Source organism: Melanotaenia boesemani, chromosome 18 (genome assembly GCF_017639745.1).
Source record: "Melanotaenia boesemani isolate fMelBoe1 chromosome 18, fMelBoe1.pri, whole genome shotgun sequence".
Lineage (NCBI taxonomy): Eukaryota > Metazoa > Chordata > Actinopteri > Atheriniformes > Melanotaeniidae > Melanotaenia > Melanotaenia boesemani.
The window spans coordinates 17,761,401-17,778,639 of NC_055699.1; the positions used below are offsets into that span (position 1 = coordinate 17,761,401).

General features: G+C 38.0%; 1 protein-coding gene across 1 annotated transcript in view; it reads left to right on the forward strand.

The window, feature by feature from the left end:
* Nucleotides 1–1,307: 1,307 nt before the first annotated feature.
* The window catches only part of ofcc1 (orofacial cleft 1 candidate 1), a 74,924-nt gene continuing 58,992 nt past the window's right edge, over nt 1,308–17,239 (forward strand). Inside the window, exons 1-10 of the mRNA XM_041968410.1 lie at nt 1,308–1,385; nt 3,645–3,721; nt 7,896–7,966; nt 8,351–8,526; nt 11,542–11,646; nt 12,291–12,374; nt 14,171–14,395; nt 14,815–14,939; nt 16,276–16,335; nt 16,618–16,688. Coding sequence (XP_041824344.1) covers nt 3,698–3,721; nt 7,896–7,966; nt 8,351–8,526; nt 11,542–11,646; nt 12,291–12,374; nt 14,171–14,395; nt 14,815–14,939; nt 16,276–16,335; nt 16,618–16,688 — 941 coding nt within the window. The 5' untranslated portion in view covers nt 1,308–1,385; nt 3,645–3,697. The remainder of the gene's footprint in view (nt 1,386–3,644; nt 3,722–7,895; nt 7,967–8,350; nt 8,527–11,541; nt 11,647–12,290; nt 12,375–14,170; nt 14,396–14,814; nt 14,940–16,275; nt 16,336–16,617; nt 16,689–17,239) is intronic.

Genomic DNA, 17,239 nt, shown 5'->3' on the forward strand with positions numbered 1-17,239 from the left:
AAGGACTCAGTCTAGATTAATGGTGGTAGAATAGCCAACATCATAAGTTAGCCCCTTTATGATAATGATTGTAATGATAATAATGAACACTTGGATGAGGGATGAACAATCCCCTGTCCTGGAGTTGAATCCCTATACAGGTTAATTAGGTAAGATAACATCATTAGCCACTCTCATGCCTGCACTGAGAATTAATTGGATAAGATGGAGATCTAGGTCTGTTTAATCGCATAAACGATCAACGACAGCTTAGCCAGAAAACGAGAGGTCTAAATCGGTGGGCATCTTATTTGGATTACATTTAACCAGCTTAATGAGCAAAAACTATCCCTGTGGTTTGGAATATAGGTGCTTAAAAGGCCCCAGTGGATTAAAATGTGGTTTACTGATGTATTGTTGTGCCTTGTTAAATCCGGATTGTTTTCACATAATCAAAGAGAGATTCTAACACAGGTCACTTAAATGAATGGAAAGCCCACAATCATAAAATTGAGATAAAACAACATGTTAGTTTTCACAAGAACAAAACAAATGAGGGCTGTTCATTGCTGATACATATGAGCAATCTCTCTTCCTCAGTTGAAAAGGCCACCAATGGCATGATGGCTTTGTAGTCATAAATAAAGTCTGTTTGTTCTAAGGGAAGCATTAGCTCATGATCTGTTTAAGGAGACATTAGTGTTAATACGCCTTATGCCAAACAGGAATCGGGCAATCCGCTGGGCATCCTTCACCTATTCTTCACAGCAGCTGTAAAGCTTGCTTGGCTGTCTTTGGCTGAGAAATACGTTTGTCTGCAGTCACCTCTTAATAATGCATGGGGGTACTTTTGGACGAATTGTCATATACTACATAATGGATGTTAACAAAGCAGTGCGAGTGTTTCAGCTTCAGTTTGGGGAAGTTCATTATAACTGAGACTGAGAGATGACAAAGCAGTTGGTTTTGCTTATAGTATGTGTGTTCTGGTGAAACAGTAAGTTAACATCTCTTTGAAGAAGCACTGTGCCACACTCCCCATTAATAATTCACCATTGCTGAATAGTTGATAACACAAACAGTAATGCCATCTGGTAAATGAAATCACACAGATGAAACTTTATCTCTGCAACTTAACGGTCACTGTTTCGGTCATGGCTTCTTACAAATAAATTCTTCCCTAAATTGTGAAATTACACATTTCATACCACTATAATTTATTTTAGAACATATGTACATGTACTATTCAGGACTTTCTAATGTACTTTTGTTTCAGTCAGTGAGAGTGAACAGTGAGGAGGTCATCTGACACCATGTGTGCTGTGTGTTGTTTGGAAAAACGTCATTATCACCTTGACGACTGTGGAGTAGCTGGCCATGAAGAGGGACAAACTAGTCTTCATAAGGTAACATTCAATTTAATCCTAAGCACTAACAATGTGTATATTGTAACCAGTGCTGTGTGCTAGTTTTCCAATGCATTATGTTTATAATCCAGAAGCGTCAGAGTGCTAACTTTGGTGAAAAGCAGTCTCAGGAGGGAATGATCCGGCTTGAAAGTTACCTGAGCAAGAACAACATGACAAAACTTTACTGCAGTGCCTAAATATTTCAAAAAACAAAATGAAGCAGATCTGATTGGAATCATTTAACCACACAATACTTTTGCTCATTTTACTCTGAATGGATAAAATAAGTGCAAATAGTACATTTCGACTAAATACGTATGCAAAATGTGTAGACTGTTGAGTGAGAATGAAATATTCTGGCCTTCTTGTACCTTCACGGTCAGCTGTTTGAACTCTTTTTCTTGAGGGAGACTAGCTGTTGTCAAACAACAAGAAAAGGCCTCTGTCTACAAGCCGATAAAATATTCTTTGGTGCACGATGCCCCGTCCCTCCGTGACTATTGAATTACACCCCTGATCCATATTCATTGCAAAGAAAAAGAATGTCAAGCAAGGATTTCAAGCCACACTTTGCCATGGAAAAAGGGGAAGTGCCCTGTATAGTACAACACAGATCCCACTGTCATTCTGGATTAAAGGTTGATAGAGCTTAGCTCACTGGATGACAGAGGAGTTGGTCCATCTGAGGAAAAAACAAGGACTTGGAAAAAAGATAATGCAGTGATGTCTTTTTGTTTTTGTTTCTTGTTTATTTGTTCTATAGCTAGAATAGCCAATTTTTGCATGTTGACTGTGACTATTCATGGGATTCTACAAAAATAAACAAGAATTATAATTAAGTTACACCATTGCTGTCTTTTTAAACTCTGACCAGAGCCATTTTTAAGGCATGTTGCTGCAATGAAGCAGGACATACTGTAGGGTTTTGTGGTGCATGGGTTAAAAACAAAACAACATATACAGGAAACCCTGTACAGATCATTTAGTTACAGTACACGCTGACTGCTATCAACAGCATGTTTGCATGTATTGCTCAATAAACACAGCAGATAATTCAGCAAAACAGTGAACTCAAACATGTTTCTCTAGCAAGTGTTGCTGTCTAAAGGACTTTAGAGGTTTGATGCATTGTATTATATTCACATTTGGCTTTTGATAGAAAGCATGAACCTCAAGCAGAAAAGTAAATCAGTCGTTTATGTGGTTTACACCAGTCAAGGCAGTCCTCGTTGTTTAGAGTCAGTATTTGGCAGGAGGTAAGCAGCTTTAATAACTAATGGACTTCTTTTTTCTCACAGCATCATGATTTTACAACTTGTGCAAAACATTTAAACACACGCAAACGCACACATGCACACGCACTTCTTTGAATAAACCAGAAAAATAGTTAAGCAAATTAAAAACAGGAATTTTCGGATGTCCGATTCAATAAAATACACATGTTAAAGGAAATGCTACAAAGTACTTCTTCTTTTGGTGATAAGTACCACTGGAGACAAATAGGCAGCTGGAAATATAGCTAAGGAGTTTTTCTTTCCACTGTTGTTTACATAATCAAGTTTTTTTTTCTTCGTGGGCCATGATAAGGTGCATGGATATCCTGTGGTCTTTGCTTAGTTAATGTGAACGGACCGCACACTGGCTCCGCTTACACTGAGTTATTACGTCGAGTGTAATTTGAAACAATTACAAAAACACTGGCCCACTTGTTACAACACTCATTTTCCCTCACATATACAAACCACAGATTCAATAGCTTTACATGTTTTTCAATCACACCCAGTGGAGCAGTGTTCAGTGTGAAAAAGTATAGTATTTCATCCCAGCTCGCATGGTATGGGATAATCTTTCACATTTTGCCTGGGGTTTGTTTTGCTATTTCAGCAGAAACTTGTGCAAGCCATGTGAATTACCATAGGAAAAGATGATAAAAATACCAAATAATATTATATCAGATGTAAATGAATAAACTATTTGAATAATCAGGGCAAATAATTTGTTATATGTGATAATAAAGAGTGCTTATTGTCCTTTATTCTCTGAGATGCATTGCAGAGATAATAGTTTTAAACACACAAGCAGAGAGAGAAACTATAACACTGCTTGGATTTTCTGCAGCACACTAAGCTATTAAAACAGCTTACTGCCTAAAAACTTTGAAATAAAAAAAAATTACATTTTGAAGTGTTATATCATGCCAATCATCCTCCTCATGTATAGGTTAGATTCCTTTTCATACTTTTTTTTATTTTGCAGGCATTGCCCTTGCGCCTGGTTCAAGGTCAGCCAGTGATGATCTTTTGCAGTGTATGGAGATGGACAGCTTTGGCAGTGTGAGTACAGTTTCACTTCTGCTCCTAATAAAAGTGCAGCTGAAAACAAGGAGGTCAGACCTCGTACCTCCATCTCTGCCTTTCTCTGAAGGTGCTGGTGCAGCCTGACCATTGACATTTAGCATTCCTCTGTGCTGCCGCTGGGTTCTCAATGGGGGATTGAGAGGTGCAGAGGCCAGCGCCTGGTTCTCAAGGGTAAAAACAAAAAGGCTCTTGAAAATCCCAAGGAGTTCCCATGATCCTAAGAAAGACCTTTATCCGACCTGTGCTAGATTTCCATTCCATGGATTAGAGCACACAGAAAGTACATATTTTGGCCCATTTAGTCTGTCTCTTGCTCTGGACTTTGGACAGCGAATTGTAATGTTAAAAGACTTGGCATGGCTGTTTGGCAACAATAAGAATTTGCAGATGCTGGGCTCTTCATGTTTTTTGTGACTACTGAGCTTTCCTGGCCTTCACTGACATTTCCAAGTCAGTGCAAAAGCTTGTAGTGACATTTTATGGTGGAAAGTTTTCAAAGTCATTTTCCAAGGTTTTTCCAGTAACATACATAATCTGTTAGCATCAAAGGAGCACACATGCATAAATAATTGACTAATTCACTTTAAGGGGGCCAGCGTAGATTAATTAAGCTTGAATACTAATTATGTTTTCTGTCTACACCAACTGACGCGGTTGTTGTTTAGAAGAAACTGTTTGGAAGGCCACAATTACCGTGCACATATAAGGCTGCTCTATAAATTACGATGCTTTCACATTTTAAGGGTAGAACTGGCTTTGTGCGCCTTTGAAACAAAATGCTAACCTTATCTTTAGTCATTTAAAGCAAGATACTTTGTAGATGTTTTCATGATTCTTATGACATTTAATGGATATAGCCATTTTTTTTATTATGTTGAAAGATAAAAAGAAACTTGTAGACATGAAAACATAATAGGCTTTTATGTTTTCATTGATTTAGCAAGGCATTTTCTCTCATCTTTTTTATGACTTCTTGTTATTTTATTAATACACATATATATGTGAATGTAAACATTTATTATGCTCTCACTTGTATATTTATTTTAATGCAAGAAGATTCTCTATTGTATACAAATTGCACAGGTTAAAAGGGTTTTCAAACACAAGTCGGAGTAAAAAAAAGCGGAAATGCAGAATGCCTTTGTAAAGCTTGTAACACTCTTGTCACTGCCAGAAACACTCTTGCTCCCTGACTTCTTTGACTTCTCTGCCTGGTGCAAAGGGTTTCTTGTCTGGAAATGGTGGCTTTAAGTGCCTTGGTAAGGATGGGATTTTGCTGTCTGCTCTCTCATGGCAAGCAGCTCACACAAGCATGGACAGAGGAAGACAGCTCAAAGCTGGGGCCTTGTTTACAGCTGTGTGGGGAAGAAAACAGGCAGACGTAAATGAGGGTTGACGGTTTCATGAAGCACAATTGGTTGATGGCAGATTCAATGTGACTGGGCTGAACTGGGCGATGATCCGTACAGTATGCAAAATTCACTTTCTAGCTGGTCTGTGCCCACCAGCCCCTAGCAGCAAGCGGTCTTCCCCAAGCCCTTCTAGCTATGCCTTTGAATGCAACAAGAACTGAACAAGGCATTGTTGTACTCTATTCCTTTTGACAACAATCACATACAAAAAAAAAAAGGAAGAAAAGAAAAATAAATCTTGGATTTCTTTTGTCACCATTTGTAAGTGATTTTGTTGTCATGTTGACTGCAGAGTAAGCATTTTGTATGCTTCACAGTGAAATGATTTAAGAGTGTGTGACATGGGAATGAACTCAGGGCTGTTAAAAATGCATGCCTTTAAATAAATGTAATAATAATTAGATTTTCTTGGCATATGTGCGCAAACCAGCACCTACTCACGTGCAGTTTTATGGGAGTATTACTTCTAATGCAGCTGTGGCGCATTTAACAGTCATTTCTGCCTCTGAACATCCAGTTTACTTCATGAACCTCTATGACACTTTTTTCCTCAGGATTAAATTGCTGCTATCATTTTAGAAGTGCAACATCTGCATGCTCCATCCGCTCAGTCACTGTACGGACCGAAGATGCTGTCAGTATCAGTGGGATCTAGAGAGCAAAGATGAGAACCATGCATTTCTTTTAGCTCTCAAGACAGAGAGGCTTACATGGTGGTGTGTGGATTAGATTTCTAGTGACAGTAACCAGGAGGATAAGGCCTGAGGTGCATATACTGTTCTGCTTCTGTTTTCCTTTCCCCTTTGAGTATTTATTATGGTTAAATTTTGCTGACACAAATGCATTCATAGTAATCAGATGAGTTATTGACATTTGAAGGACATGGAGTTCATGCAGTTTCCCATTTTACAAATAAAAATTATGGAATTTAGAGGAAGGCTAAACTGTGCTGAAGAGTTTCCAAGAAAAACAAAAAAGGAATAAACTTGTGAAGAACCAAAGAATAATATTACTTTACGCTTAAAATTATTGTGATGTCACACTCTTGTGGTTATATTGTTTGAATATATCAAAGAAGGGGACCAATTCAGCTAAATAAATAGTGTTTATTTAGCTGATTTAGTGGATTTATTCTGTAATTTTTACACATTTTCCCCAAAGTGCCTTTAGTCTTATGGACAAAAACAATGAGACTAAAATTATCATTTGAAATTATAACACTTTAGCGGGACATTAATTTTAATTTAGTCATGTGTGTTTTTAGATTCACTTGTGAAATTCTATTGCAAAACATCTGTGTCACACAAATTATTAGAATAACTGTTAGCTTACAACACCTTGCTGTTTAAGTAAGCATAATAGAAAGCAAATAGTCCGTTTTCAATTAGCAAAACTGCCTTCTTTAATTTCCCATAATTGTTTCATCAAGTATTTTCTTTATTTGTGTAAGCCCCCAAAGAAGATGTTGTACAAAGTTGTGTTAGTCAGGAAAGAAAAGGACTGTGATGCATTCACTGCCAAAGCCAAATTTGTCCCTCATCTTTGGTACAACACAGTATGTACAAGTCACAGAAACTGATTGGTACCCAGTTGAAATAGAAAATGGTTTTTAAATAAGTTACAATTAGATAAGCATTAATCTCAGTGGTATAAATGAATGTCTTGCTGTAGGGCTTGTTGAATGTAAAAACAGATTTACAAAAACTCCTCTTACCAGATTGGTCTGGAAGTAGTCTTCTTCTATTTTAATTGCTCTGTCATTTAGAGCTGAAATAAGTGCCCCCCTCCCTACCCACCTCGCCAAACATTCTGCCCCTTGATTTTGCCTTTGAAATTAAATATTGTACACAAATACATGCTGTTCATGGGCATGAGCGCAGTTCATCACTGAAATCTGCATAAAATGATGCTCTAAAAAGCTCCATACGCTTTAAACAGCGGTGCTCTTTCAAATGGTACATTGTTATGTAAACATATCAATAACAACAAAACAACTACTTATGCCTTTTACCTCAGCTTTTCTATTGTTCTGCTTGAACACAGAAATGAGAGAAATGTGGGAGTGCAGCTTGTTCCACATTTTCTTGATTTCAAAGAAACCCATACTTGCTCTCTTACATCCCTTCTTCCTTTTCTTTCTGCTTCATGTCAGTGAAGACCACCTACAACACTAGTCAAAATACTCTTCACTTAGCATGTTTACATAGCTTTTGTAGATGTTCTGCATTGAATTTATAAGATATTTGTGTACACTTTTAGGGGCAAATGCTACAGTGAAATTTCCAAAGCTTTACTAAAAACATGAGACCCAATATGGTGGGTTCAAAGCAATCCTCACTTCATCTTCAAGACTTTTTAGGTTAGGTTCATGTGAATGGAAGTAATAAGAAGTGTGCTTGCATTTCCTTACGCATTTGCACACCAATTGGTGTACTCTTGTGCAGCTTGTGTAAAAAACAGGAGATACTGTTGTTCCTTATTCATTAAAAAAAAAAACAACATAGAGTAAGTATTTTAATGTGACCTTCATTACACATTCATGTCAACTTTTCTTATCTATTTATGATTAAATTCTTTTCCACTCCTGTTGTTCAATTAGTGCTTGACCCCTTTAGCGGCGATGTAAATTAAATGACATTTCAGTGTCGTCCCATATTTAAAATACTGTGTTAGTTGCGGATCATAAATGATGATCTTCATTCTGCAGCTAATTTATTCATTTAACAATTTCCCTCCAGAAGTTACAGCAGAAGGCTCTGCAGCAACCTAAGCAGAAGAAATCCAAGTCGGCTGAATTTCTGATGGGTGAGTCCTGCTTGATGAGTTATTGCTCATAATTTGTGTAAGGATTAATTAACTAATTACAGACAAATGGCTTTGGGCTAAATTTTGCTCTTGCTTGTCAGGGCGCAATTTGTAATTATTTTAATCATTTCTTCTTCTCTTTTTTTCCCCTGCTCCTCCTGCAAGATTCTGATTTAATTTTAACCTAATTGTGTTTTAGTATCATTCAAAGAGGATGCGCTTGAACATTTAGTGGCAGAAAAATCACCAAAAGAATTTTGTTCTTCATAAATAACATTTTTTTATTTATTTTATTTATTTATTTTAATGACTCATTTTGACCTAGCTGTTGTATTAGCCTACATGCCACTTTTTTCCCATTTATGTTTCTGCTTGTTTTATCAGGGAGAGAAGAGAGAGCAACTGTAGTGGGCATTGAAAATCCTGCTTTCGATGGAGGAGGAAGCACTGAGCTTTCCGTTTCTCCGAGTTGGCTGGGGAGAAAAATGCGAGGTGACAGGCCAGATAGCACCCTTGCAGCTCACGGGAAAAAAATGGAGCTGCAAGCCCCTGCCAAAGAAAGAGGTGAAGCTTCATTCTTCATTAGCCTCAAATCTGTTGACAGTAGATGTGTTCCTGATCTAACCTTTCTCTTGCTTTCTCTTTCTTTCTTTCATGCTTTCTCTCCCTATCTTTCCATTTGGGGGGGCCCTTGGTCCTGGCATTCCAAAGCAAGCGTGTCCAAACAGGCAACCCTCATATAACTTCTTCCTCTGCTGGAGAACGCTACAGTAGTGGGTGTTCTATCTCTATCTAGAAGTACCTTTGACACAATCAGCCTTGACTCCCACTCTCGGCTACATGCCTTGTTGTGGGCTGGAGTCATAGGAGAGTGCATTTACATATGCTACTATGCTACCAAGCCGATCCGCTGTCTGTGTGGTGTACTCACAACACCCCCGAAACACGGCTTAAGGCCAATCAGGCATACAAATATGCCCCCTTATAATTCAGCATGTCAGGGAGAACTCTTGAGGAATGGGATGGTGAATTAGGATGTGTTCAAGGTTGCGAGTGTGCCAGTTTTCTCAGGGATGAGTCACATTTTAAATTCTTGATTTAATATGGTTTATTTAGCTTTTTTTTTTTGTTTAGCTTTAAATGGTTAGTATTTGTTATCACTGTTGTCATCATGTTTTCATGCACAAATGAGAATTTAACTGATGTGAGAGGTAATGATCATTTTAAAATTGATTTCTTTCCTTTTGGGTTTATTTCTTTTGTGTTAAACACTCATTTTTTGTGTGTTTTGGTGGGAGTTCCCCACTTACTGTTCAGTGTAACTGCATATAGACTGTACGGTTGGTAAAGTTGAAAATTAATGGCATTTTCTCTTTATCATAACCAGGATTCGACAGTGAGATCTTCTCGCTCTCTTTCTGTCTCTCTTCATTTTTTTAGAGGATAGTTTTGAGGTATTTTAGATTCCTCCTTTAAAATCTAAAAAAAAGCGTAATATATTTTGCTTATGTGAGAATTCCACATAACAGAAAACTGTTAATTCCCTCATTATAACCTTATCTCCAACCTGGCTTAAAAAAAATAAATAAGAAGAAAAAGAATAAATAAATTCTCTTAATCATTGAATTTTGTCAGTAAAGCGAGAAAATTCAGATGTTTATGTACATATTAAAATGATTTAGGTTGACAAATAAGTTTTGCAGCACAGAGGAAGTGTTAGGGTATTTTGCCATTAAACTAAAAGTTTCTTCTCTGGCATAACTTATTCCCTCTTTAAACTAATTTCAACTCCCATATTTAAAACAGGATAAAAAGGAAGATAAAGGCAGCTGCTTCCCTGACTTTAAATCATGTCACTCTACAATATATTACACAGACACACTCATATATCAAAGGAACAGCTTATATAATCTTAGTAAAAACACAATTATTAAAAAACTGTTCCTCAAATGAAAGATTAAAAGAAAGAGTTTCACTTTTGTTCAGTTTAATTATCTTAGGAGGGCATTATTGTTAATGACTGCATATCTAAAATCAATTAAAGCAGTATTCAATTCAATATAGAATATAAATAAATAAGTAAACAGAAAAAATAGTATTTAGTAAAACAACATTTTTCATCAGGAAGTGTAAATATGCATATGAATTCAATGACTCCTTAGCCTGCTGTGTTGAAAGATCCAAAAGCAAATTGTACCATGTCTGTGTTCCACTTTGGTCTTTACTGGAATCTTTCATTATCTCTGAGTCTCTGTTCACTGTATCTCCAGCTTGCACGAAATGCTAGTTACTGATATTGTGCATGTAAGAATAGATAATTGAAATTTTCATTAAAGGGATGAATTGGAGGGCAGCCAGACTATTTAGGTAAATCACAGCTATGACTCAAAAGGCGATTCACGAAGCTACTACCATTATGCAAATTTGTATTTGAAAAAAGGGTTTCATAACCTCAGAGCTATTTTGCGGAGAAATTGTTCAAACTCACTGCTAACAGTGTAGAGGGATTTAACACGTGAATTTCACAGTCAATTTATGGTGCCATTGAAGAGTCACACGGCTGCTCCTCAGTTAATAAGTATTCCAGTCTGAGTGTTTCACTCAGAATATGGACAGGCAGTGAAAACCTCATGCAGACATTGTACGAGCACGAAAGAATCCCGGTGAAGTTTCCTTTTTCTTTTATTGGAGTGGCAGATCAGTGGTGCTCTTGTACAAACACACGTACTTATATTTTTTTATGCATCCGAGCACCAATGCCCTCAGACCTCTATAAAGGAAGTCCCTGTATGAAATATGTAACATCATTTAAGACACCACACACTTTTTTTCTTGCCCCTGAACCTGAGAAATACAAGTAAAGCAATTTAGATTGAAGTGAAATATTCAAAGCTTGTAATGAGAAAGATTTGAGGTTAAGAAAGCTGCTTGGTGGGGTGCACTCTTAACAGAAAGAGCCCTGGAGCCATTTGATTCCCCCATAAACTCTGTGGAGCAGACTTGATACCCATAGGTCAGTGATTGCTAATAAGAAGTCAATGAGACATGGGCTCAGGTTATTTTTCTTTGGATATGCTCTTCCAAACTTGCCTGGTCCTTTAGGCCACTGACCTTAGAGTATTTAGAAGGTATTGTCTTTGAAATTCCAGGTACTTTTGGGCTTGTAGACTTTCTCATTAGTTTCTTTTGAACACGGCAAACATATGGCAGTCGTATTTAAGAGATTGCCTGCCGTGACCTTTTGCGGCATGCTAATTAGGCCCCAGAGCACCGCAGGCCGTAGAGAGGTGCTCTGAGAAGCCCAGCAGTCACTTTCCCACTTCTCTCTCTCTCTCTTTGCCTCTGAACTTCTGTCTCATCTTGGCTCTGCCTTATCTGGTAGCAGCCGCTGACACTGCCCTTCGACAGTGTGGGTTTCAAAATTAACATTTTGCTTCATGTGCTTCTAATAACCAGTAACCTAAACCTGTTCGACTCTCTCCCCCCATTCCCATGCATACCCCCCACCCACCCACCACCACCACCACCAACTCCCATTTGCTCATTCTTTCATTCACTTTCCTCTCGCACTTTCCACAGGAAATGAAGGTACCCAAAATTACTTTGACCCATCATTGGCAGAGCAGACAGACCCAAGGCATCGCAGGACGGCTGGGGTCAGCGCCGAAGATGAGCTGGAATTAAGTATGCCTTTCTCTGTCATAATGGTTCTCCTCGGTTCATTAAAGAGGGGTGAGAGAGATCAATGGTAGCTGGCTGCCATTTGTGGTGGCGAGACAGTCTATGTAAATACACCAAGTGATGGCATTACTAGATCAGCTACCCAACTCGTTGTCATTGATGAAGGTCACGTATTATTGGTCAGTTTTCATTTCGCTGTAGAGTTTTTTCTCCCCTGTCACATGACACATGCAGAGCCATATCAATAGTTTGCAGCCCCCCTCCTAAAGTAGGCCTATTAAAAGTGAGCTCTTGGGAGCCAAGTAATATGCATGTTATAATGAAACCTGGCTATTAATGGAGAAGCCATTTCACCTGTATCTTTTGGATATCACTGCCGTGTAATATCAAAGGATTCACCAAATCAAATCTCATCACATGATGACAGGCCAGCTAACAGGCATGTTAATGCTCCTATTTCATTACCCCTCTCCATGCGCTTCATTTTCGCCCATCTCCAACCATGGCTAATATCCAGGTTTGCATGTTAAGATGTGGTTTAGATTGAGTTGCCTGATAAGCAGAAAGTAATTTCGAAGCCCACAAATGCACACGATTTTCCAGCCCTCTTGAAGGTATATTCATATTATAATTGTTTTGATTTCTAGCAATACTGAATGCAGATGAAAACAAACTGTATGAAAGGATGGCTGCGCTGCTGGATGACGACGATACTTTAATTGACATACCCGGTACGTATCACCATCTTACTGCGCTGCCACATTTTAGTTATTTGAAGGCTTTATAGTTGCTAAACCTAAATAAAAAAAACTAGAAGTTACATATACAGTAATAAATCAATATATCTTGACTTTTTACTTTACTACTGAGATCATTTTGTAGGAGTTGCTAAATGTGACGCTACTAGCACTGATTCTGGTTTTACACATAATAATGATAAAAATGCTTAAAGTTGCAGTAAGAAAAAGTATCAATTGTTAAATTTTTAATTCTCTTTAGACAGTAAAACTCCAAAGTTTTATTATTAAAAAAACCAAACAAGCATAAGATATTATACTGAAAACAACACTAATATAAAAAAGAACAAAGAATAAACTAGAAATGTACCCTTAGTAGTGCTTTCCAAGCACAACCATTGTCTTCCAGTAGGCGTGCCTTTTCCCATTAGCTCAGTTTCATTTAAACATGTAGTCATCGAGGCAACACTGAAATGGCTAAAGCTTTGCATTGTTCTGGATGAAGGCAGTCGCACCAGATCCTGTTGACATGACGCACATCTCCCTTGTAATTCCAGCGCACAAGTGATGGGTTTAGGCCCGCTTCAACACGGTAGACTTTAGCAGGCTTGTATTATTTACCATTGTGTTGGATTTAGCTGTACCACTGAGATTAGCGGCCCTATTCATTGTCTTGGAATGTTCATGGAATCCCACTGAGAAAGTAAAGAGGATCTTGGATTAACAGTTTCATGCAATAAGCTGGGAGTCAGTGAAGGAAATGGAAAGAGAAGAAGAGAGGAAGGGAGCTTGTACTTCTGTGCAGGAGTCCAACTGTCGTGACTGCCAGTTTGCACTTCACTTGGCTACAATAGACTTCACGACAATTACCTTATGTAGTTGTATAGATGCCTCCCACCGGTACAGGATGCAAGTGTTCTTTGCAGCAGCAGAATGAGCTTGGAGTATGTCAGAACTGATCCTGATATTTAGTGACTGCTTCCCATGCTTTTGTTTGTCTTTTGGTTTTATAGTCTTCCATAAAGCGCTTTACATTTCACATGAAAGAGCATGATTAAGGCAAAGTTTTTAATGAAAAGGAACATGGCCAGCAAGGTATATGTTTTCCTTACACAAAGATCCTGGAAGGCTGTTTTCTTTCTAAGATCATCAGTCCTTCCTTTCTGTATTGATGAATTTCTTTGCTTTGGCTCAGAAACGTACAAGCATAAAGCTGGCGTCTATTCATTCTAGTTTTCTGCATGGCGTTAGGCATTGATATGTGCTTCTATGCAGATAGCATTAGGCAGTGACAACAGCTTTGGATGTTACACATATTGGACTGCACACGTTGTTCCTCAGAAGGCTAAAATGACACACAAAAAGCAAGTAAGCTACAGTAGATGATCTTTGCAACAATAAGTAAGACCAATATCTTCATATATTCTGTTAAATTAGTTGATATTTGCATTATTTTTGCATTTGCTCAGTAGAAAAACTCATTTTGTATAAATGTTACTGATGCAGTTGGTTAAGTTTTTAATACGTTTTGTCAGTTTAGAATATTTTGAGGCCAAGAGTGTGTCTGTGTGATTATACCTCATATGTTTGTGTTAGCTGTTGTGTTAGTAGTACATAACTAGTCCACTTCCACACTGTCTGCACAAAAATACACATCTCTGTGAATGTGTGTGGGTATGTGTTTCTGCTAAGTATGCTCATCCATCAGTATGTGAATGCATGTGCCAATGTTTATGAATGCACATTTTGTGTGTGTGTCAGTGCATACTCACTGATGCATATCTCTCCAGGTACGCTGCAAGCCTCCAGGGATGAGGAGGTGTTGGAGGTGAAGGCGGGTGATCTGGTGCTTCAGCGGCGACTGCTGCTCCACAGTGGTGGTGATGCCTCGGGCTCCAGGCCCTCCCAGGCCCCTGCCAATGCCGAAACACAGGTTGAGGGTGGTGTTGGGCTGGGAGGAGAGGCTGGACTTGGAGCAGGGAGGATGGTAATGGGCAGAGAAAACACTGTAAAAAGTAATGCTATTCTTTTATTTTGTTCAATATTTGAGCTCTTACATATAAGTACAGACATACAGATATTATATTAGTATAGTATTGTTATTATGGAACTTTTGGAACTGCATTACACTGCACTAGTCCATAATATATATGTATATATAATAATATAATACTTTGTATATATATATATATATATATATATATATATATATATGAGACAGCACTAATATTTGGCAGTAAGTAGATTTCTTTTCTTTAGAGTTTTCTATCAGTTATTTACATTTTTATTCAATTCTTTGTTCCTTTAAATATATAAAATATATATTTTAATATTATATATTTCAATTGTGAAATTATAAAATTCATTGCTGCAGGAATAATGTATTTATGTAGCGTGTTTGAAGGGTTTTTATGCCATGAGTTATTTCTTGCAGTGAGGACAGCTGAGAAAGTGATCCCCCACTACGCCCAGCAGCTGAGGGAGCGTGTGCGGCCTGACATGATCATGCTTGGCAGCCTTTCACTGCAGCAGGTCAGAGCTACAAAGAAGAATATCTGTGTCATCATCCCATAGTCACCAGCACATCAGCCATGTCCATTATGCTGTGTATCAGTGGTTTGGCTAATGGACATAGAGTGTGTGCATGTGTACAAGCGCTTTTGTTCAAATGCTTGTTTGTGTATGTGTGACTTTCTTGCCTTAGTGATTTTAATTTTCCTCATTCAGTGTTGGTTTCTTTTCTCTGTCTTCCTATAACCTTTACAAAAATGCAGCATTGGTCTATTTGGCTGTGAAATGTCTATTTGTATAAAAAGCTTTCAAGGTATTTCAGAGCTCAAAATCGGTGCATGGATTTCAACTCTATCTTCTATGGCATGTATGGTATGCTCACACAATTAATTTATTTACAGACTATTTTATTCTGTCTTTTAACTTTGTTGTTTCTTGTTATGCATATTTGTGTATCACAGAAGCTGAATTTTTCTGATTCTTTACCCATCTTAGGGTCTTTTCATAAAAAATATAGAGCATGACTACATATTATTTTCCAACAGGGGAGTAGGGATTTTGTAAACCAGCATTAAGATCTGACGCTTCTTTGAAAACAAGTGTTTGTATTCCCTCAGTCAGATGAGGAATTGGAAAGGGGGTACACAAACATGGGGTTTCCATTGTCTTGGGAAATCTAGATTGCGAAGAATTGCAGACATTAATGCATATGTAAAGAGAAAGCCGAACTTTTATCCATGGTAATTTTAGTGGTAATCTCATTTGAAAAGAGAGTGGGAGTATTTAATTACATGAATAGAGACAAATGCAACTGGAAGAAAAAAAACAACAACAAAAATATATACAACAGTGTTTCAGTGTCACTTGGAAGTCACAGCAACAGTTGACTCATCTTCAGTTTAACTGGATAATCAGCAGTGTTTACTGTGTTCTGTATCAGTACTGGGATCAGTTCTATCTTATTCTGCAATAGTATTTACGTGCTCTCCTACTGTTTCCACACCCACCTCCTATTGAAAGTACATTATCCACTAGAGATTTCACATCTATTTTGAAATTTATATAGTTTTTCTTCTTTCTCTATTCTGCCGTACAAAGACTCAACAGGGCGAGACGCTGTCACTTAGCAGTGTCAATGTGTCTGAATGGGGAGTGAGAATATGCTGACTGAATGGAAAACCGGCAGAAATACTCATCAAACGCTACATGTCTTTAGGGTCTGGCTCGGTATCGATTGCCTGCAGATTGCATTACAGTTGCTCCTTGTGCTTAATTCTGCCATTATGGTGCACTGTACTGTTTCATAAAGCTGCATCCAAAGAAAACGTCCATGTGTATTTACACATATTTTTAGCAACTGGCTCAGAAGGGATCCCTTAAGAAGAAGAGTGAGTGGGCAAAGAGAAAGAAAAGACTAATGGCCCTCTTCACTGGCAATGTTGAGGTAAAAGCCCACATTGTATATATACATATACTGTATGACAAATGTGTTGCTTCTTATTCATAGTAAAGTTCCCCTTAAGGCATTAACATGGAAGCTAAATGCTTATGCTCATAGGCTATTTTACAAGCTGAACACATGCATCCAGTTTTGTTTTTGTATTTTTTTTTATTTTCATTTGTTCACTCTTCAATGCAAAAAATCTTAACACTAAAGCACAAAGACTCAAAAACTGCTGTATCACAGAAACTGATCAAATACCATTTGTTAACATATTCTTTAAAGGATTCCAGTTCACAAAGAGATTGTGACGAAACAGTAAGACCACCACTCAGGCTGAACCCACTGTTTCAGTGGTAAGTATAGCCCCCCGTTCATATTTCTTTCCATATGTAAAATTGATGTCACATGACTGTAATCATTAATTGTGTGAGAAGCATTTGTATTCCCACTGACATTCAGGATTCATATGTCCTCTGCATGGCTTCTCCTGTCGGCAAGCATTGCATTGTGGGTAATATGGCTCTAGGGCACAGAAATCTGTCCATGTCATTGGGCTCGGAGGTGCATCAATTCTTGCTCCATCCACTTTAGTCAGAGATCACACATCACATTTTGTGGCGAGAGCCCTGTAGGCAATCAGCTTAGCATGTTTAAGTTTTTAGTAATTATGGACTACCATGCTGGCTGACGTGATAAAATCAAGAAACTACTGTACGCATCAGTATCTTGTCTTGCACTGGGCTGCGTTATGGGTGGGTGGTAGTCGGACACCAGCCCTGTCAGATGAATGTGGTCTAGAGTTTAGCAAGATGACCTCCTCTAGACAGCTTTGAACCCTGTAAATTCCTTCTGATATCAATAGTGGGTGGCTATTAGACATGGGAGACTTTCTATGCATCACCTA